This window comes from Octodon degus, unplaced genomic scaffold, assembly GCF_000260255.1.
Source record: "Octodon degus isolate 3935 unplaced genomic scaffold, OctDeg1.0 scaffold00167, whole genome shotgun sequence".
Taxonomy (NCBI): domain Eukaryota; kingdom Metazoa; phylum Chordata; class Mammalia; order Rodentia; family Octodontidae; genus Octodon; species Octodon degus.
In genome coordinates, this window is record NW_004524743.1 from 633,420 (window position 1) to 656,226 (window position 22,807).

The 22,807-nt window shown below is 38.2% G+C and overlaps 1 protein-coding gene across 1 annotated transcript in view; it reads left to right on the forward strand.

Annotated features, from left to right (window-relative positions):
• The window catches only part of Adgrg4 (adhesion G protein-coupled receptor G4), a 156,579-nt gene that overhangs the window by 1,541 nt on the left and 132,231 nt on the right, over positions 1 to 22,807 (forward strand). Inside the window, exon 2 of the mRNA XM_004643180.1 lies at positions 7,280 to 7,894. Within this exon, the coding sequence (XP_004643237.1) occupies positions 7,280 to 7,894 (615 nt within the window). The remainder of the gene's footprint in view (positions 1 to 7,279; positions 7,895 to 22,807) is intronic.

Here is a 22,807-nt window from a genome sequence, read left to right on the forward strand (position 1 = left end):
TATATATGTCTGTAGATTGGTGAGAAGTGCATCACTTTTTTGGCTGGAAAAAAGACTGTTGCTCTTGAATCAATAGTATAAGTCAAGCCCATGTCACTTTATGCTCTAGACAATTCACCAGCTTCTCAACTATGAGGGTCATTGTGGGGGAGAGTATAAGGCTAAACCCAGCAGAGGTTGACTCAGAAATGTGCTAATTGGATGGAGCCAGAGTGGTGCTAACTGAGTTCACTCAAGAATTGCAGGTGGCAACTCTGGTTCTCTATGTTTGCCTGCGTTGTGGCCACAGTGGTGTGGATAACACACCTTACCACTATCAGTCACCATTCTATTATTTCTGCTCACACAGCCATGAGTTTGCTACACTACAATATGTTCTACAATGTTTCTCAATTCTTTTGAACATTGATTTGCAAGGATTTGTGATACCAAGTGCCAAAGGTTTCTTGCTTAGGTGGAAGAGGCCTCAAATAATATGGAAATACATATGGAGTACCTTTGGCCTAAGCTCACCTCCCCCTAAGCCTGGCCAGGTCCTTTGAACTATAGATACAACCAATGCTTCCAGTGGGCCTTTTGCTACAAATCTGCTGCTCTTCCTTCTTTATTTCTCTTGTCTTTCCCAATTTATAGTTTGAAATCCCAACCCCCAGTAGCTCAGAATTTAGCCTTATTTAGAAATAGAGGCATTGCAAATGTAGTTAGTTGAGATCATACCATACAAAAGTGGGCCTCTAATCTGATATAAATAGTGTCTTTATAAAAAGAGGAAATTTTGACCTAAACATGCACACAGGGAGAAGATCACGGTAAAACTAACTGGAAATACCAAGGTGGTATAACTGTATGCTAAAGAACACCAAATAATGCCAGCAAACTAGCTTTACCAGCCTTCAGAACCACACAATAAAATGATGTTTTTTAAGTTATTTAGTTTGTGGTCCATTATCAGATAACCCTTGAAGTCAAATAGCACAGAAATGATTCTTTGTCAGGCTCACTGGCTCAGAAATCTTGAGTTGATAGTAGGGAGGTAGGTTTCCTCATCAGGGAGAGAATAGTGAGCAGACACACCCCCAGTGCCCGATCACTGGAGAACACCATTTGCCTGCTATCCCTAAGATCATGGAGGGGAGTGTACCTAAAATTCAGTCCCAACCTTTGAAACGCTGTTACATTTTAAAGAGAAACTTTGCAAAGAAAGCACAAAAAAATCATTACAGAATAAGTCTGATGGTTACTTTACACTTTCTTCAGGTAGAAAATAATCATTTGGAACTGTCTTAGAGTTGTAAAAATTTTCCTCTGATTTTTAAAACAAATGTATTTATTACTTTGGAGGTCTGGCAGGGAGAGAAATTTCTGCTTTTTTTGCCAAAAGTTCCTTAAAATGGAGGGCAGAGCATAATGTTGGCCTGCTGATTTTGTGGCGGGTGCCTTATCCATATTTCTCTCTCTCTTGACATGAGAGAGTGACCTCCATCTCCATTTGCCTACATCAGCCTCCCACTCTGTAACCTAAACAGGGCTCAACTGTTTATATATACATTAAATAGCTGGGAGCTGTATGTCAACCAATTTGGATGCCCCGACTCACAGTGGGTACACAGATTCATTCAAAATGTCTGAGAGACCTAAATACAACATGTATATCTATACAACTCTGAGGAAAGTATGGGAACAAATCTCCATTGTTTGGATTTAGCGATTGGTTCCTAGAAATGGCACCAAAGACAAAAAACAGACACCAAACTGACAAAGTCAAAATAGATAAACTGGATTGTATCAAAATTAAAAAAAACAACTTTGTGCATCAAAAGATTGTCAAGATAACCTACAGAATGTGAGAAAATATCTGCAAGTCATATATCTGATAAGGCTCCAGATGGGAACATAAATAATAATTGCATCTCAAAAACAAAGACAGCTCGATTAAAAATAGGCAAAGGACTTGAATCAATCTTTCTCCAAAGAGGGCTGGCGAGATAGCTCAGTACACTAAACTCCTGCATAGGCAAGCACAGGGACCAGGGTTTGATTCTGGGTACTGCATGCTGTGCCGGCCCCATCCCTGGCTGTGCTGAGCTGGCCACTGACTTTGGGCCCGGAGGCGCAGGCCTGTAATCCCAGTGCTGGGGAGGCTGAAAACAGAAGGATCACTATGAGTCTAAGTGTGTGGTGAGACTCTGTACAAAAAAAAAATTTCTCCAAAGAAGATATGCATGCAAATGGCCAATAAGAATATGAAAGCATACTCAATGTTGTTAATCACTATGGAAATGCAAATCTAAACCACAGTGAGATTTAGGAGAGCAGTAATAGTAGTAGTATTAGTAATAGTAGTAGAAGTAGTAATAGTAGTAGTAGCAGCAACAGTAGTAGTAATACTAGCAGCAGCAATAGTAATAGTAGTAGTAGTAGTAGTAGTAGTAGTAGTAGTAGTAATGGTAATAGCAGCAGCAGCAGTGATAGTACTAGTAGTAATAGGAGTAGTAATAGCAGCAGCAGCAGCAGTAGTAGAAGTAGCAAGTGTGAGGATCCAGGGAAACACGAACCCTTCTGCACTGATGCTACGAATGTAAAAGTACAGTGATTTGGGGCACAGTTTGGCTGTTACTCAACAATTTAAACAGAAGTTCTATGTACTTCAGTAATTCCAGTCTTAAGTATATATCCTAAAGAAATGAAAACCTATATTGAAACAAAATGGCATAAAATGAAATGAAAAGATTTTATCGAAATAAAATATATAGCTAAAAGCACACCCGCATCATTCATGAAAATAAAAGCAGAATCAACCCAAATATACATTAGCAAAAAACAAACAAACAAACAAACAAAAAACCAAATATACATTAGCAGATGAAATCGTTGAGCACAATGAGGTATCTCTACTGTGCAATGTTATGCAGTCCCACCAAGAATGAGACACTGATAAAGTGCCACGTCATGGATGAACGTTCTGCTACACAAAAGAATGCAGACATTAAAGGTCGCAGACTGCATGACTCCATCTATATGACATGCTCAGATTAGGCACACCCACAAACATAGAAAACAGACCAGCTGCTGCCAGAGGATGGGAGAAGGGTAGACACAGAATAACTGCTTAGCTGCTACACGATTTTGCTGTGGACTTGCTGAACATCACTGATGTGTTCACTTTTAAATTGCTAAAATAATGAATGTAATGTTATGTAATTTTTCCCAATACAAATTAAATGCTGCTCAGTGCTCCTCGGGCTGTACCGCAGGCATTTTAATGAGGCGTACGATGGGCTTCTCCTAACAAGGCACATACGGATGTTATCATGCTAAGTGAAAAAAGAAAAGGACCATGTTCTCCGCACAATAGGATCCCAGCCGTCCAGAAACAAGAAGAACCGGGGCACAGGAAAACCAAAAGCAAATGAACAATGAATCAGAGGAAAAGTGCTAAGGGGTCCATGGTGGTCTCTGCGTAGCAGAATTCTTGCTCTGACTGTTCTCATCTTTTTACTTCCTAAGACTTTTGACTTTTTCTTTACAAAGGAAACATGTACACTGTCACTTTTATAAAGGAAACCACACATCTATTTTTTTTTAAGTAAGGAAAATACTAAATGGGATTTGAAGCAAAAAGAAACAGCAGATAGAGGTAAATACACCCAGAGAAGCCAAAATCAAGGGAGAGCACACTTTGGGGGAGCAATCATACAGTTTGGATGAGGAAATTGCTAGTGAGCAGATGGTACTGCCCAAGAAGACATCTGCAATGGATAGCAAAATCATACGCAAAGACACAAGTGGCCTTTGAAACAGGCCCTTGAGAGGCCTTGCAGAGAAGGCAGCTTGTCTGGCCAAGCAGAAGGTTCAAAGCCCTCTCTGCTCATAACAGCTCAACCTCCTCAGAGCTCCGCCAGAGGCCTGGAGGCTGCAGCAGGGCTCAGCGCAGATGCGCTTGAGTGTGTAAGACTGTGCAAGTGGTCATGGGAATAGGAAAGTTTCTGCTAATGATACTGGCAAACATCACAGCTGACATTTGCACGGCACCTCATGGTTTATAAACATTCTCATGCAGATGACCTAAATGGTAGTTGCTGTCATGTCCTCTTTCATAATGGCCCAGTGAGGTAGGGAGTTTTTAATCCCATTTTATCATGGAAGCACAAGGCACACAGAAGTGACACAAATTTATTTATCTAACATTTATATAGTGCTCACTATCTGCCTGACACTGTCCTGAGAGCTTTATGTGCATTAATTGACCATGTCCACAGCTACCAAGAGACACAATTGGGACACAAATCTGGCTTTTCAGCACTATGACACTACTGTTCTGCTCAGGTCTAAGTAGAATTTGCCTCTGTCTGTAGAGTCTCAAGTAAGGTCGCAAGTGGATCTATCTATCTCTATCTATCTCTGTCTATCTATCCATCCATCCGTCCATCCATCCATCCATCCATCCATCCATCCATCCATCTATCCATCCATCTATCTGTCATTTATCTATGTATTCATCCATCCATCTACCCACCTACTCACCAGTCTATATTTTTCTGATGATTAACATAATACATGATTGTTAAAGATACAGATTTTATGAAAGCGGGTGGTATAGAAAGTCAAAATCTTTCTAAACCTCACACTAAAGATAACCATTCTTAACTATTTGATGTGTTCTTCTAGATTTTTTTCTCAGTGCAGGCTAACACAGTTTTAATTTTATTGCAATAAGATAATATGTACTTACACTTAAGTAAGTTGCATTTCACATCATATTAAGCCTTGAAAATCACTTCATGACTATAATAGTCAGCCTTATAGGTTGTAATACTTCATCATATAGAGGCAGTAGTTTTCCTAAGCAGCTCCATAGTGATAGATACACAAGCTTTCAATGTTTCTTCATCACAAGCAATGCTGATGTGTGTGTGTGTGTGTGTGTGTGTGTGTGTGTGTGTGTATAGAGAGAGAGAGAGAGAGAGAGAGAGAGAGGGAGGGAGAGAGAGAGAGACAGAGAGACAGAGAGACAGAGAGAGACAGAGAAACATAGAGAATAAATTATGGAATCGAATTGTTGGGTCAGAAGTATACACATAAGGGGCCGGGGAGATGGCTCAGTGGAATAAGTGCTTCTCTGGCAAGTGCAAGGGCCTGAGTTCAATCCCCAGTTCTGCCAAAAAAAAAGTATACACATAATTAAAATTGCCATAGATATTGGCAAATTATCCTTCAAGTATACAACATAATTGGCACTCCCACTAGCAGCAATAAGAGTGACTCATTTCCATATGGGCTAGCCAGTGTTGGGGATTCTGTCTTCTAAATTTTATCCATCTCATGGGCAAAAATGGTATGTTATTGGGCCAGGGAGATGGCTCAGTAGAATAAGCACTTCCCTGGCAAGCGCAAGGGCCTGAGTTCAATCCCCAGTTCCACAAAAAAGGTATCTTATTCATGTATTAATTTGTTCTTAAAATAATGAAGTGACATGTTTTTATATTATTGGATTTCATATTTCTGATTTTGTAAGTCGCTTGCTCCTGTCATTTGACAATTTGTTTTACATTAATATATGGCAGAAAGGAGAGGGCCTCATAGACCACATGAGGCCATAGTACATTCTTTTTGAGGGACAAGTAAACTCTTGAGATTTATGCTCACCATAAAGACAGTTCTTAAATATTGTGTTTGTTGTCATTTTGTAGAGTTTAGTAGAAAAACCATGCTAACCAACAATAATTGAGACTTTAATTATGGTCTTGTGGGATTAACTCTTGATTTATTAGCCACATGAAACATAAGATTATAGAATCATCTTAGCCAGAGACAGAAGTAAGCATTTGTTCCTCCAACATACACAGTTCACAAATAACTGGCAAAACATGGCATGATTCCTGCAAATGGATGTGTACAGGTTCAACATGTGTGTGTAGCAGGCATTCACATGTACTCCTTTGTTTTTTGAGTATGGCCAGTAGAGGAACAGAATGAGAAAATATCGTATGATCAGAGAATATCTGGAGGCTCTCATCCAGGGGCGTCTCCTAGAGACAAGGAAACAGTAGGTGTGCTCCGCTTCTGTAGTGTGCTGGTTTGGAGTGGTGTCCCCCACGTTGCCGCATGATTCAGAGAGAAGTTTCATTCTGCCAAAAAACTCTTGGATTGGCCTGGACTGTACTGAGACTGGAACTAGGTTAATGTCATTTGATTCTCAGATATTTATGAGCAGTGGCTTGTGACTGTGAATTTCAAGTGGTGATAATGTCACCATTCATTAACTTCCTATGAAACAGGGGACATACCCAAGTTAAATTTTTGTAGATACTGTCAAATTGCCTGCCCAAAGCCCATAGCAGTGGACATGCCCTTCAGTGGTAGAGTGGAGTAGAGAGGTCTTTGTGTACTTCATCTCACTTAATCGTCAAATAATAAGTTAGTAGGGGCTGCCTGGCATGGAGTCGAATGGGAATGGTGACCCCTTTGTTTGAGCAGACAGAACACTGTGACTCTAGGTCTCCATTTTACTGAAGCAAACATTGAAACAGTTAAAGGTTGTACAGCTTATAGGTGTCAGAGCTAAGACTCCACCTTGGGCTATCTGACTCCAGAGCCAGTGGCCACTGGAACTGTAGCTGTCTAGAGTGCCTTAAACCCACTGTGGCTACCTTAGGAGAGAGAAGGGGTCATCCGGGTGTGCTCAGCAGCAGCATCTCTCCCATTTCTGAGTCCAAGCAGAAGCCCTGGAGCTTCTGGATTGTTCAGCTGGTCATCTTTTAGGCATTTGTCAGTGCCATTCAGTGAGAAGCCAACTCCAGAGACAAAACAAATCAGAAATTCAGCTCAGGAAAAGACATTGAAGAAACAAATGAACTGATGCATCATGAATACAATAAGGGGTGTTAGGTGGGTGGAAATAATTCTCTTTTGATTATATGCATGAGCATTATGGGTAGAAAATGTAGAGTGCAGGCTGCCTTTTCTAAGCCTCTTCCCCCACTAGCCACAGACTGGTAAGGACCTCGCCAAACTGTCCAGGTGGTGTGTGCGCCAAGAACTCTAATCTAACTTCTTGTTATTAGTCCAAGAGAAACAGAATTACAGAGACTCTTCTGCCAAGAAAATCACATGATAATGTCAAGAGGAGATGATTTTTTGTGTTCCTACTATTTGCTTATTTGCATAGGATTGACTCATAATTATATTATAGAATTTAACTATACTGCCAAAGATAATAAAAGACTTCTAACCGAAATTTCATTTGTTTTCTCTGTCTCCCATCTCCAAATTTGGACAGACATGCTTTCACTAAAAGGCAAAAGACTGGATTTTTATGGAAGAGGTGACACACATGTAAGCCTGACCAACACCGTTCCTGAACTCAGCCGATGTACAGCATGCATTGATCTGGTGTTCAGGGGTGACACTTCAAGTTCTTGGATAGCCTTCTCCTATATTACTAATAACCGCTTCCGCGGCAGAGAAGACATAGACCTTGGACTTGCAGGGAACCGTCAACAGCTAATAATATACAACTTGGGCAAGGCCTTTCATATCAGTTACCATCTAATTCCACTTCAATGGCACACAATATGCTTGATATGGGATGGTGTGAAGGGCAGATTAGAGCTCTTCCTGAATAAAGAGAGGATATTGGTAATCATGGATCAGCCACACAACCTGCCACCGAATGGGACTCTGGTCCTAGGACACTTTCGGAAGAAAGGGGTTGGCCACCTTAAACCTTTGATACCTCGCTTTACTGGCAGCTTGTACTACTTTCAACTCTGGGACCGCATCCTGGAAAACGAAGAATTTATGAAGTGTTTAGGTGGAAATGTAGTTAGTTGGGAAGCAGATGTTTGGCTTGTCAACAAGATCATCCCAACTGTTGACAGGAGATTGCGCTGTTGTGAGTAATTTACCAATTTTTCTCTTCAGCAAGGGTAACATTGCTACGGTACCACTCAGCTTTCTACTTGCAGTAATTACTCTTAGATCAAGATTGTCTTCCTCCAAAGAGACCAATGTTGTCACAATTTTATCATCTCCTTTGTAGTGTCTAGTAAACATCATTTTCTCTTACCTTTTATTTTTATCTCATTTCAAACCTAAAGAAAATTTGCCAGAATAACAGAATTTGCGTAATCTTTACTCAGCTTCCCCAAAGATGAATGCTTTTCCATTTACTTTATCATTCCATGTACCTGAATTTCTCACTTCTCTTTTCTCCTCTTCTGCCGACACACACACACACACACACACACATACACACACATGGGCGCGCACACGCGCGTGCACATCCACGCAAAATTTTTGTTTCTGAATCATTTGAGAGTAAGTTGTCTGCATGGCCTGATTTTTTTTTATCACTAAATATATCGGGTGTATTCCCTGAGAACAATGAATTCTTTTGCTTAAGCCTAATACAGTGATCAAAATCAGTTTAGCATCTATACAATATTAATGACTAACTCACAGTTCCTATTTATAGTTAGCCAATTGCTGTAGTAATTTCTTTTATAGTTATTTTCTTCTTACTTGATCTAGAATCTAATCTGAAACAGACTCTACCTCAGAATTTTCTTGCTTTTTGGAACTTAGACATTTCTAGAATGCAGTCTAGTTATTTGGTACAGCATTTCCTAATTTGGGCTTGTGTAATGTTTCCTCAGGGTTAGGGTGAGTATATGCTGTGTATTTTGGGTAAGAACATCTCAGAATGATGTATTCTTCTCAGTGTATCTCATCAGTAGGCACGTGGTGCTAAGTCGTTCCCCTATTCATGATAATAACTCTCACCATGTGATTCTGATGTCCATCAAATTTCTCTGCTCTGAAGTTATTATTTTGGTAATATTAAAAAATTTTGAAGGAGATATTTGGAGGTTAGGTAAGTATGTTTTACTTATCAAACTTTTGTCCAATAATTTTATACTTAATGATTTTTGTCTGAGTCTTCTTAACAAATCATCATTTTGCTACCATTATAATGATAGTGACTCAGGGCTGGCCAAATTGCTCAGTGGATTGAAGTGCCTTCAAGCAGGCCCACAGCCTGGAAGTTCAATCCTTGGCCTGCCATGCAGGCCCCACCCCAGGGTGCACTGAGAGAGCAATTGAGCCTGGGCGTGGTGGGGCGTGCCTGTAATCCCAGCTCTTGGGAGGCTGTAAACAGGCGCATCACTACAAGTCCAATCTAGTAGTGAGACCCTGAATACCCTGTAGATCCTTCCCTAAAACACAAAAATAAATAAATAAATAAATAAAATTTAAAAATATATAATGATAGCGACTCAGACAGAAATCATTATAATGGTGGCAAAATGATGATTTGCTAAAGAAACTATTATTTTCTACATTTATTAGTTGAGATTCTATTGTAAGTAAGAATTTTCTTCCATTTTCACTTGTTAATTAATTCACATGTTTTTTAATATAAGTAGGATATCACAGAAATATTTTATTTATTAAGTTATAGTCCATTACAGTGTTTATTTTGATGCTCAAATTGGCCCAAATTTGGCCAGTGGGAACCCTTCAATCTTGTGCTCTTTAGATATGTTCTATCATTCCTTGATCATTTTCTTACACAACAAGATGTCCCAGGCTTATCATGTACCTTTTCTGCTCCATCATTTTGCCGGTGAGGTTTGGTCCCTTTGAATTGGAATAGTATTTACCAACAAGTCACTTTCTTGTGAGTATCAACATGACATTGAAGAACTATTTATAATGAAGTTCTTGCAAAAAAGCCTCTGCTTTCTTGAAATTATACATACACTTTTCTCTTCTTTAGGTTCTAGAATGAAATAAGGATTTTTTTTGTACCAGGGATTGAACTCAATATTCTACTGAGCTATCTCCCTGGCCCCAAGGATTGTTTTTCTTTGTACAATCCTTCTGTTCCCTCATTTCCAATCCTCTCCATCATCATCAGTAGCAGCAATCTTTAAGTATGGGTATCCAATAATAATACTAATGATAATAATAACATCAATATAGGATTTCTCTCCTTTCCTGGGGTGTTCACATACAGCAGTATTATTTAATGATAGTATGGATTTTGGGCAAGAGAGGTTAGGAAGGGAATGGGGTTACATCCAACCCTAGGAAGGCTTTCACAGACTGTGGGGACATGCGTTCATCAATAATCCTGATGCTATTTGAGTTAATGGCAGAGACACATTGCAGATCATTTCTGTTTCTTTGAGATCAGACTAAAGCAAAGGAATAGGAAAGCTATTGCTTTATGCTGCTACCTGAGGATACTTGGGTTGTATCTTTTTGAGAACTTGAAAATAATTGAGGCAGTCCTAGCTGATTCAAGCTAGAGATTAGTAGCTTAAGCCTGAACAGTTTACACAAAGCAGTTTAAAGTAATGTCATCTGTGGTTTGAGGAACTGGAAGTATGGCCCTGGACAATCACATGCTTTTGGCAGTGGTCTTTAAAAATCTAATATATCCAGGTAATTACCATGGCCTTTTCTATCACTTGGCAGGTAAATAGCTCAACCTAATTGATGTGTTAAATTGCTACACAGATTTCATTTATTTTGCTCTTTGGTACATTTTAAAAACATATAATTCATCCCCTTAGTCTAATTCAGTCCTTATGGACATAACACACAAGTAATCCAACAGAAGAAACAGAAGAAAATGCTGTCTAATATGACTGAATCAAAAGAGTAGAAGACATTCTTCTTACTATTCAAGTTTCTTCAAGTATTCTTCCCATGCCTTTGAAAAGGAGTTCCTTTTTTTTCCCTTCTTCTTCTTCTTCTTCTGTATTTAGGACAGGATCTACAGGGCCTACAGGGTCTCACTACTTAGATTGGACTGGTAGTGATTCTCCTGTTTTCAGACTCTCAAGTGCTGGGATTTTTTTCTTTTTCTGTATTTTAGGGAAGGATCTACTGGGTGTTCAGGGTCTTGCAATTAGATGGACTCAGTGATCCTCCTGTTTACAGTCTCTCAAGAGCTGGGATTACAGGTATGCACCACCATGCCCAGTCTCAATCGCAGTCTCAGAGCACCCTAGGGGCAGGGCCAGGTCGGCACGCCAGGGATTGAACCTCCAGCCACTGCGCTCTGCCTAAACAGGCATTTTCGTCTGCTGAGCTATCTGGCCGGCCTTTGAGCAGGAGTTCCTAACCTGAGGGTCAGAATGGCCTTGAAGGACTTCACAAAACACTTAAAATTGTACTCAATACTCTAAAAACTGCAAGGATTTTTTTTCCCCTGAGGTAGAGTCCATGCTAGTTTTCATGACATTGTAACAACAGGACAACTTTTAGTAAGTTGTTCTCATGTGCCAAGTATTTTATAGATGAGGAAAGAGACGCTCAGAGAGATTAGACAAATTGCTTAAGAGCTCCAATCAAATAAGTAGTAAAGCTGAGGTTTGCGAAAAAACACGTCAGCTTGCAAAGCCTGTCTTTTCACCCTCACACCGTGAAGGATCATCCGAAGGGAACCCGTGGCCCCAAAAGGTATTGAGCCATTCTCCTAGAAGCTTCCTTTACAAGGAATTTCTAACAGTGACGACCCATTGTGAGGGATTATGCTACCGGCTGGAGTCACTGCCGGCCTTGCTGCTGAAATATATACAATACCATAGGACTTCTACTTGAATCTTAGGCGTGCAATGTCCAAGAGAAGGGTGACAATATGGAAATAAATTCTATATTATATATGACATATTAGGCTTTTAAAGGCCACTGTCAAATATATTATGAAATTTATAAAAGTTTTATAAATATAAATATTTTCTATTTTTTGTATTTTAAGGAAGGGTCTACAGGGTGTTCAGGGTCTCACTACTAGATCAGACTCATAGTGATCTGCCTGTTTACAGCCTCCCAAGAGCTGGGATTACAGGTGCACACCACCACACCCAGTCTCAATTGCCATCTCAGCATGCCCCAGGGGCAGGGCCGGCACAGCAGGCCTGGGGATCGAATGCCCAGGCCATTCGCCTGCTTGCAGGTGCTTTAATCCACTGAGCTATTTGGCCAGTCACATAAATATAAATATTATAACATGTGTAGCCTTAGATTTTGCCTAATTGGTATTTATAATCTACAGAAGGATTATGACCTTCAAAATAAATTTTAGTGAGCACATTGGTGCATACCAGTCTCTGTAAATCTATTTACAATTAAGAAGGCTTTTGGGGAACATTTGCTACAAAACAGAAACCATATCTGAGTTTACTAAGTACTCATTGTAGTTGAGCTGTCTCAAGAATATTTAAATAGCGCAGTAATAGTAGTAAAGGTGTTAGTTGCTAGGAATTTGAGGGTCATTTAAAATCTTTCCTTTATTTAAAAAAATTACAAGCACAATACTTATGGTTGTAAATAAAATACAGTTAAATGATACAAATGTATGTGAAGTATATAGTAACCCGTCTTCCATCTTCTCCATAGAGTTGTCTACTTCCAAAGACTTTCTTATGGGTTTATGACTATGTTTATGTGCATCTGTGTGTGTAAATGAAGCAAAAACAATGTGCATATGTACATGCACATGCAATTTGATTTGCTTTAATAGTATTATTATAGACACATCAGCACACTTCAAACTATTTTTACGGCTGTTCATATTTCATCTTATAGATGTAACCTAATTTATTTTCCTAACCTACTAGTGATGGATATTTAAGTTGTTTTACTTTTTATAGTTATAAATAATGCTAAAATAAATTTCCACATATATATGCTTATCTCTTGGCATACATGGAAATGGGCTTTCATAGGACACATTATTAAAAGTAGAATTTCTCAACAAAATCATTTAAGCTTTTACAATTTAATTTATCATTTTACTAGTTATATGATTAATTAATTGTTCTTTAAAATGAGTCCTTAAAGTATAATTAATAGATAAACACAGTAAAACATTTTAAAGATATGAATTCAAAATAAAGTTTCCTTTCATTTCAGTCCCTTACCTCAAGTGCCTCTTGCCCAAAATATTTATTAACAATCTCTTAGGCATATTTGCAGAAAAATGTAAATGTCGGATTTACAAGTAAATGTTTTTTTTTTCAGTTGGGATCATCATATGCACAGGCTTCTGCATCTTTTTTTTAATTTAAGAATACATTGTGGAGATATTTCCATACCTGAAAACATAGAGCTATCTGATTATTTCTGGGCGTAGTGTTTGAATAGAATTATAGAATAAGGATATGCTCTAATTTTTTTAAAAAAACTTTCTTTGCAAGATGTTAACCATTCCTCTGGGTTTTAGCTGTGATCAAAGTAACAAGGAAACTTTCCCGTTTGGTGATGACAGAAATGTCTTAGAGCAATTGTTAAGGACTGATAACAAATTAAAGTCCTCATAAGATATGGTGAACACAATTTCCTAATCTAAACCCAGAGACATGATCCAAAAAAAGAATTTGTTCTGACTGTGAATACATGAAGATGAAAAGTTTTCCAAAGACATAAAGGCTAAATTCTCCTTTCTTATACATTGAAGCAATCTTTTATATTGAAAAGAATGAAATACCATGAATAGAGTTCATCCTGGGAAATCTACACTGTATTAAAACATAGCATTCCTTTATTTGTGCTGTCATTACTCTGCTGAGATTTACTAATTAACACGCCAGGTGCTTTGAATTATTTTCTAACCTGGTTATACATAAAAATATGCAGAAATGGATTTTATAGTTTATGTTCTTTCTAAAGACCTATTTTGTCTTATTATTAATCCATCTCTCCCATTATCAGCTCTCATATAAACAGCTCCATGGAGACAAGCTCTGTAGCTGAAAGGTAATTTGGCCTTGCCCCTGTGCATCAATTCTCTGCACTACCCTCATTTTTCATCATGAAAACATAAGCATGAACTGGTTGTAGTTTGCTCAAAACTTCCTTATTTGTATTCCCCTGCACAGGGTAACATTCTCCTATAAATCCAGAGATGAAAGCTGTAACCTGTTTCTTTCTGTTGCAGGACCTATTTTTCATGCTTTCGCTTAAAGACTCGATGCAGAAACCAATTTTTTCCTTATCTTCCAAAAGATAGTCACTTCGTATTTTTGGTAGTCCACAGGCCAATCTGCTCATGGCAATTTCTGGTCACCATTATCTTTTATACATATAATCAACACAATGACGTATATTTACAAATGTCATTATTGAAATAAAAGCCAGATGTGACATTCAGGTTAGAGCAACACATAGATTTAATATGATGTGGTATGACACAATACGATAAGATACAATATGTGATATACCAAGAATCACAACCAGAATATGGCACCTTAGCAAGTGTTCTCCTTAATATTCTGTTAGCAGGTGCATCTGTTACAAAATGCCTCATAAATATCCTGCAACTCTATACCGCTGTTCTGCAGTTCTCAATGGTTACAAAAGTATACTTTGTCTAGAGTGAAAGAGCAAATGGCAATTAAGTCCACAGACCCTTGTGACTTCATATGGATTGTCTCCACTTTCACATACAGAAATAAAAACAGAATAAGTGTGGCAAACCATGGGGGCGAGACCCGTAACTTCTGTGGTCCTTCAAGTACAAATATACTTTAGATTATTATCACTCAACTACTCGGATCATGTCAGCTTTTACATTTGCTTTGTAAATGTGAATTTGTATGGAGATGATCACAGATTCACCTGTATTTGTAGATTCTTCATACACTTTACTTAGGTTCTCTTAATAGAAACATTTCCCAAAGCTACCAGAATATTGACAGTGATACAAGCCAACAATCTCATTCAGATCTCTCTAGTTTTGCTTCTGTTCATTTTTATGTGTATGTTAAGTTCTTATTTTTTTTATTTTTTTATTTTTTTTGTGTGTGTGTTCTCAGGTTGCCTTCAGTGCAGGTTTGGTTTGGCTTGACAGTCTGGGGAATCTAACCACAGCACCCTGAGGCTGACTGCTTTGTTTAAGCAGGCACTTAAACAACTGAGTTAATGGGCAGGCCCCTTTAAAGTTTTTTTTGAAAGCTTGTTTTCACAAGAAGTGTTTGTGTTAGTCTATGTGACATTTTGTGATGTTAGCAGTTATTTCCTGAAATATTTAAAATGAAATAAAATCACTCTGTTATTTAAACTTCTACAGAATTTTTTTTTTTTTGCAAAATCTTTATTTATTAATTTGGTACAGGATCTCGCTATGCAGCTCAGACTTGTAGTGATTCTGCTGTCTCAGCCTCCCCAGAGCTGGGATTACAGGTGTGAGTCACCACCCCGGTTTTGGTGGCCAGCACTGCATGCAGTACCAGGGATCAAACCTGTTTCCCTGTGCTTGCCAGGAAGGCACTTAGAGTGCTGAGCTATCTCCCCAGCCCAGACTTTTGTTGTTGTTGCAGTATCAGGGATTGAACTCAGGACCTTGTGCTTGCCAGGCAGATGCTAGGCACTAGCTATATTCCCAACCCTTAAGTCCTATACAATTTTGTCAGCAGTGTATGTGTCCAACACCAGATTCAAGGTGCTTAACAGTTCTTACAGCATGCTGCCCTGTTATAACCATGCTCACCTCTTTCCTACCCTTTCCCACCCAACTTCATGCACTGAATCCCTAATCCTGGTGACCTCTCATCTGCTCTCCATCTCTAAAATTTTGTCATCTCAAAAATATTATATAGGGGGTCAGTTGTTTAAGTGCCTGTTTAAGCAAAGCAGTCAGGCTCAGAATTCTGTGGTTCCATCCCCAGATCCTCATACCTTACCAGACCTGCCCTTAAGGCATCCTGAAAGGACCAAAAAGAAAAAAATTCTTCTGAAAAATATTATGTAAATAAAATTGCAGTATGTAATCTTTTTAAATGAACTTTTTTAAAAAACCCTAGCATCATTACCTAAAGAACCATCATTCTTATGCTTGTGAATATTCCATGGTATGGATGAATCACAATTAATATTTCTTTTTGTCACACATCTGTTGAAGGGTATTTGGTCTGAGTCCCAGTTTTTAGCCATTACAAAAACTCCTGTGAAGATTTGTGTACAGGTTTTCGTGTGAACACAAGTTTTTATTTCTCTGGGATAAATGCTTATAGTGCAACTGCTGAGATATCTGGTATCTGCATACTTAGGTTTTTTTTTTTTTAAATAAGAAATTGTCAAGTTTTTTGAAAATGTTTTTGCCACTTTACATTCTCACCAGCGATGTATAAATGATCAAGTTTCTCTGGGACCTTTCCAGTATTTTGTGTTATTTTTTATTTTAAGCAGTTTTGTAACTGTGTAGTGATATTTTAGTCCAGTGTTGCTTTGCATCTTGCTGATGTCCAGTGATGTCTAACATCTTTTCCTGTGCTTACTGTCCATCTGGATGTAATCCTCAGGGAAATGTCTGTTGTGCCTTTTGCTTTTTTTAAAAAAAAAGAAGTGAGTTGCTTTACCACTGAGTTTTGAAGTCCTTTACCACCTATTTTAATCTTTTGTTGGATGTATATTTCACAAATAGTTTCTACTACTCTGTTGATTATTAAACATTCTTTTTACATGGGTACTCATAGAATAAAAGCTTTCACTTAAAAACATCTGATTTAGGGCCTGGGAGATGGCTCAGTAGAATAAGTGCTTGCCTGGCAAGCATAAGGTCCTGAGTTCAATCCCCAGTACTGAAAAAAATACTGAAAGAAACAAAGAAACAAAGAAAGAAAACCATCTGATTTATCAAGTTATATTATTATGGATCAATCTGCTGGGGTCAAGTTTAAGAACTTGTTTAAATCCCTATATTCCCATTTTTTCTATTTTTTTTTCAAAAAAAATTCATAGTTTTTAAATTTTCCTGTAAGTCTGTGATTCATTTTGAGTTAATTTTTTCATAAGGTGTGAAGTTTAGTTAGAGATTCATTGTGTGTGTCTAGATGTCCAGTTTCACCAGCAATATTCACTAGGTTTCCTTCCTTTTATAGAGTTGATTCTGTATCTTTTTCAAAACTTGGTGAAGCCTAACTGATGAGTCTATTTCTCAGCTGTTTCATCCTTCTGAGTGTGTCTATCCCTCTGCCAATACCATGCTGTCTTGATTATTATAGTAATATAGCAAAACTTAACACTGGGTAGAGTGATTCCCTTCCCCTTGTTCTTTTGAAAAACGGGTTTAGCTGTTCTAAGGTTCATGAATTCCCATACAAATTTTACTTTTTTTTTTTTTTTTTGGCAGAACCGGGGATTGAACTCAGGCCCTTGCGCTCGCCAGGGAAGTGTTTATTCCACTGAGCCATCTCCCTGGTCTCTCCCATACAAATTTTAGAATAAGCCTGACTGTCTATAAAATACTGGGCTGGCATTTAATTACTGCATATAGGTTTGAGAACTGACATCATTACTATATTGAATCTTCCAATTTTTGAATGTGGTATGCCTTTTCATTTTTTTTAGGTTTTCTTTACAGTCTTAGGATTTTTGGCAACACGTGCTTTGTTAAAGTGTGTAATTGAGTGTTTTGTTTTCATTGGAGCTTGTTTAGGGCACAGACATGTGATTGATTTTGTTGTGTTTATTTCCCACACATTTCTGAGGATTTATTTATTTATTTATTTTACTCTGTTTTCTGTCTGTTGCTTCAGACAGGTGAATTCTATTTTTCTGTCCTCAAGTTTACTGGTGCTACTATCATCTCCACTTTCCTGTTGAACCTATGGACCAGGTTTTAAAATATTTATTGTTATATTTTTCAGTTTATGGTTTCATTTTTTTCATTTTTATACCTTTTACTTTTTTCTGAGATTTTCTTTTTTTCTATTTCAAGAAAATTTATATTTGCTTGTATGATCACTTTCATGATGGTTGCTTTAAAATTCTTAGAAGATAATTCCAGGGGCCGGGGAGATGGCTCAGTGGAATAAGCGCTTCCCTAGCAAGTGCAAGGGTCTGAGTTCAATCCCCAGTTCTGCAAAAAAAAATAATAATAAATAATAAAAAATAAAATAAAATAAAATAAAAAGATAATTCCAGCATTGGATCTTGATGTTGCCATGACTAGATTGTCTTTTCCCATTCACAACACTCATGCTTGGTATGGCAGGTGATTTTTACAATTGTGTTTTGGACGTTTTTTTTCAATTATGTTAGGAGATTCTAGGACTTATTTAAAAATTTCATTTCACTAGACATTCTATTTAAGTTTAGTACACAGGTTTTGGCCTACTTTTCTGGGTTGTGCTTCCAAATACAGATAAAGTTTGAGTGTTTTTGTAGTGTTATTTTGTGTTTGCCTCTGGGCCTCCCTCTGGGTCCTGGTAGTGTTGCTTGGGTAGGGAATGGCAGGGGTCTTCTACTGGGGAAGAGGAGTGGTAGGATTCTCCTATTAAGATCCCTTGGTTTGGCTTCGCCTGTTTCTATGGTCAGGAAAGGAGAGTCTTGGGTCATGCTTCCTCTTCCAGGCTGCCTGCTGCTTGTGAGATCCCTTTTTCTTGTGTCTTACGTGCCCTCTGCTTTGGTGTCTCTGGATGAAAGATAAGGATGTCAGGACTGCATGAATAAAATGGCTGCCTGACCCAGGACACTAGCTGTTACTGGCTCCTTTTTTTCCTCTTATGCCTGCCTGCCTTGGTAGTCAGATGGAGATGAACAATGTTTGCAGACCAGGCTGTGTTCAGCCATCATCTTGGTGCCAAGGGTAGAAAGTGCCTCTCCTGACTGTTCACTATTAGCAAGGCTTCCAGTCTTCTCCCCTTTCTGGTGGTGTCAGATTTGCCTGATGCTGTCAGAGGGACTCCTATTTGATACAGTAGGGGTAAGAAAGTACTCAGATTATATTATGTTGTTAGATTAGGAACTGCAAAGCAAAGGACACAGGATACCCTTTTATGCTGGGGTAGGGGAGGCAAGATGCCCACCATTCTATCATTCCTTTACTCCTAGGGTCTCTAATAAGTTTGTTTTCTTTTTTTGCAAAACCGGGGATTGAACTCAAATCTTTAACAGATGTGCTTTTGGTGGTCTGTAACATCATTTTCAGGATTTATAATTGTATTTAGTAAGGAAGAGCAAGGAAAAGTGGATTTATGCCATTTTGTTCAGTTGAGAAGTCTGTTTCTAATGGGTTTTGGCTACTAGAAGCTTGTGCGTGCGTGTGTGTGTGTGTGTGTGTGTAGACAAATAAGATGCAACAAAATGACAGAGATGATATGATTAGCATTGTGGCTATCCTAATCACTTAACTACATTTTCTTTTAAGCAAGACAGGTATTGTATTCATTGGGGTAAGAGATCACTTAGGGATCATGAAAGAATCTTTGCCCCATCTACAAATCACACTGAACCTAAGACAAACAAAATTGCATATGCATTAAGTCAAAAAGGACACCAATAAGTAAATTATCAAAGAAGTTTTTGCTCACTATCAGCCTGCCTTACAAACTGATGATTTTGATTATGTTTGTTAACACATGATAATGAATTGCTAAATAAGTGGTTGAAAGAATTTCTATTTTTATGGGTCCTAGTTCTAGGAAGCTACTGAAGATGGATTGGATTATCTTTACCTGGGATATGAATGATTGATTAAGGCAGACATTGTTTTAAGGACTGACCATATTTTGGGATCTCTATTGGGTTTAGGTTACCAACATGATTCTCTCCCCTAAAGTTCATGAGAACTATTTTTTTTTCCTGTATTTTAGGTAAGGGTCTACAGGGTGTTCAGGGTCTCACTACATACGAACTATTTCAGATGACTGCTGCTGCTTGTGCTGTTTAGCATTTGTAGAACTTGGCTTTTAGTATCAAACTCTGTTTCTCTTTGGCTAATGTTGGAAGAGGCCTTCATCTCTTTCTCCAACATGTATTTGTGGGTGCTAGATAATTGAGGCATTTCCCATCTTTTCACATTTCTTCCCTAAAAGTTTCATTTGTCAGATTCTTCTCTTACCAACAGTACAACTCTAGGGCTTTACCTCCAAATGAAAGGCTTGAAATCAATCTCTAAAACTTGGTTCGAAAATTCTATGGTTTTTTTTTTTTTTTTTTTTTTTAGGGGATTGAACTCAGGCCTTTGCGCTTGCCAGTGAAGTGCTTATTCCACTGAGCCATCTCCCCGGCCCCTAAAATTCTACGGTTTTAATGAATAAAGATTTGAATAGTTATTAGTAATCACTTTAGAGGTAGAATTTTACACAATGCTCCTTCTGGAAAAATCCTTGTATCTGGACTATCTTGTGGTATTGAATATTGGAAGTGTTTAGCTTTTCCTTTGTATCTTTCCTTGCAGCTAAGAATTTGTCTTACATCTCAGAAGACTCTTGGGACTTGGAATTTTCAGCAATGCTGAAACTATTAGGACTTTAGCTACTCTTAGAGACAAACTAAATGCCTTTTGCATAAAGGGATGTGCCCGACTCTTTGCGGGGCCAGGGGAAGAATGTTATGATTATAATGTAATGTTGACAGATTTAGTACTGGTTCTTAAATGTTCACCTTGTGAAATGATTAGAATAAGCCTGTCTTTGTATCTGGAAACCAGCTTACACAGTTATGTCTGGTGCCAAATTGAAAGGGGGTGCATTGTAAAGGTTGATATATGTGTCAACTTGAGACGTTCACAGGCTTAACTCAGCAGGAGCGAGAGTCCTCACTTTGTAAAGGTCCTGAGCCTGTGCAAGAGAAGGGCATGGAGATAGTGTGAGTGGTACGCTTATCTGGGGAGGGGATGACCTGCTCACAAGATCAGAGAGAAGAGGCTCCTTCCCTGCATTTTTTGCTTTTGCTGTTTTCTGCCACCTTGAATAGTTGTCCCTGTGCCATGTACCACCCTGCTTGAAGCCAACTAATTATGGGCTGAAACCTCTGCACACTGAGCTGAATAAACCTTTCCTTCCTTAACTTTGGCATCAGGGATTCTGTCTCAGCCACAAGAGAAAAGTAATCAAGATGCCAGGCTTTAGGTTAAAATGAAGCAATGTAAACTATATTATTTTTTCTAAGAGATCCTAAGAGATCTCTAGTCCACAGAATGTCACCTGATTAATGCATTTGTCTTTATTTATCTAAGTCTTATGTTCCTTTTAAAGATACTTACCAGAGATGGTGATACCAATTGTTCCACCTATGGCTCTGCCTTTTCTGATAAAAAATATCATTCCATTTTCTAATGGAGTTTCTCATTACTTGTTATAGCTTACTCTTATGGTGCCCTTTAAATGCTGCATCGAAGAAGATAACTTAGGCTTTTGTGATATTTAGTGTTTTATTTTTTTCTCCAAAAGTAAATGCACCTCAATGACTAATCACTCATAAAGGAGTGGAAATTATGAACCTTTCTATTAACAATTAGTATATTCACAGAGAGTGATTCAGGCTCTAGGATGCCACATTTCTTATATATACTAGAAGCAACACTTTAATAGAGGTTTGCAAAGCCACGCTGGAATTTTTAAAAACCCATTTGAGAAAATGAAAATCAACATACAAATAGAGTAATCTCTTTTTAGTTGCAGTCATGGATATATTTAAAAGCAAAAAGCTTGAAATAAATATTAGGCAGCTGAAATACACTGGTTTGTTAACAAGGCATAATAGAATATAAATCTCTGGTCACTGAAGCAATGTGGTAAAAGGTAAAGAATCCTGCTTTTAGTACTTTGCCTTTTGGCCCTACGAATGTGTGTGCTTTTAGCAATTCACCTATATAGTCAGTTGCAGGTTTCTGTGTGCCACTCATTTTACTTGCCAATGACCACAGGATCCTAAACAGCATCCTACACATATTTCAGAATCCCTTGATATGCAAATTAAAAGTAATTTTACTGTGCAAGACAGTGAAATAAGTTAGTAGATTATCTACTACCACAATTATTCCTAAGTCAATAGGTAATGTGCTTTTCAGGTGGATAAATTGAAAATGCTAATTTCCCTAATGTAAATATGCATGATTTTATTTTGGATGATTTGAGTTGGAGGAATATTATGGCTCAGTTTTGAATTTTACTATGCACTGTTTTTGCTTAGATGTTCCATCCTCATCCCAAATTCTACTTATCCAAGTTTGAATGGGATGTTTTTCTTGTGAATGAGGCTGCTTTCCAAATTTTCCAATTTTTGTAAATATCACCACTATTATCCATGCCCCAAAGCAAAATTTGAATTCTTCAGTTTTTATGTCTTCTTTATCTCTTAAGGACCACCATACAAGGTCTGGGGGCCGGCATGGCATGCCTGGGGTTCCAGGGCCATGATGGCATGTGGTACCGGGGTTTGAACTTGGGTCTTTGAGTTTGCCAGGCAGATGCCTAGACAGCTGAGCTATCTCTTCATCCCCACAGTCGCTTATTTAGTTAGCCTACCTTGTGTTTTTCCTTATATCAGAGACTGAGACTATCATGGTGAGAAACAGAAGATGAGGTGCTTGATCATACAGTTTAGTAAGGAAGGAGACATTATTATGTATATACACACACGCAAAATTACAGCTGTTTAAAGTGCTATGAAGAAGAAGTATGAGGTATCATAATGATCTTGAATAGATTGGTTTGAGCTGGGTATGAAGGTGGGAGAAGGTAGGACTCCTGAATAAGTAATGCATGAGTTGAGATCTGAAGGATGAATAGAATTTAATCAAATGAAGAAAGGAGGGGAAAACATTCTAAGTAGAGGCAACAGAACATGTTAACACCTTTGGGATGGAAGCAGAATGCTAAATAGTAGATGACTAAAAAGAGGCTGTGGGCTATGAAGAATAGGATTCAGCACAAATTGAAATTGGAGAGGTAATTAGGTGTCAAGCATGCAGAGCTTTACAGGCTCTATTGAAATGTTTTCTTTTTATCCTATGAACAATGGAAAACCACCAGACAGATCTGTGTGTGTGTGTGTGTGTGTGTGT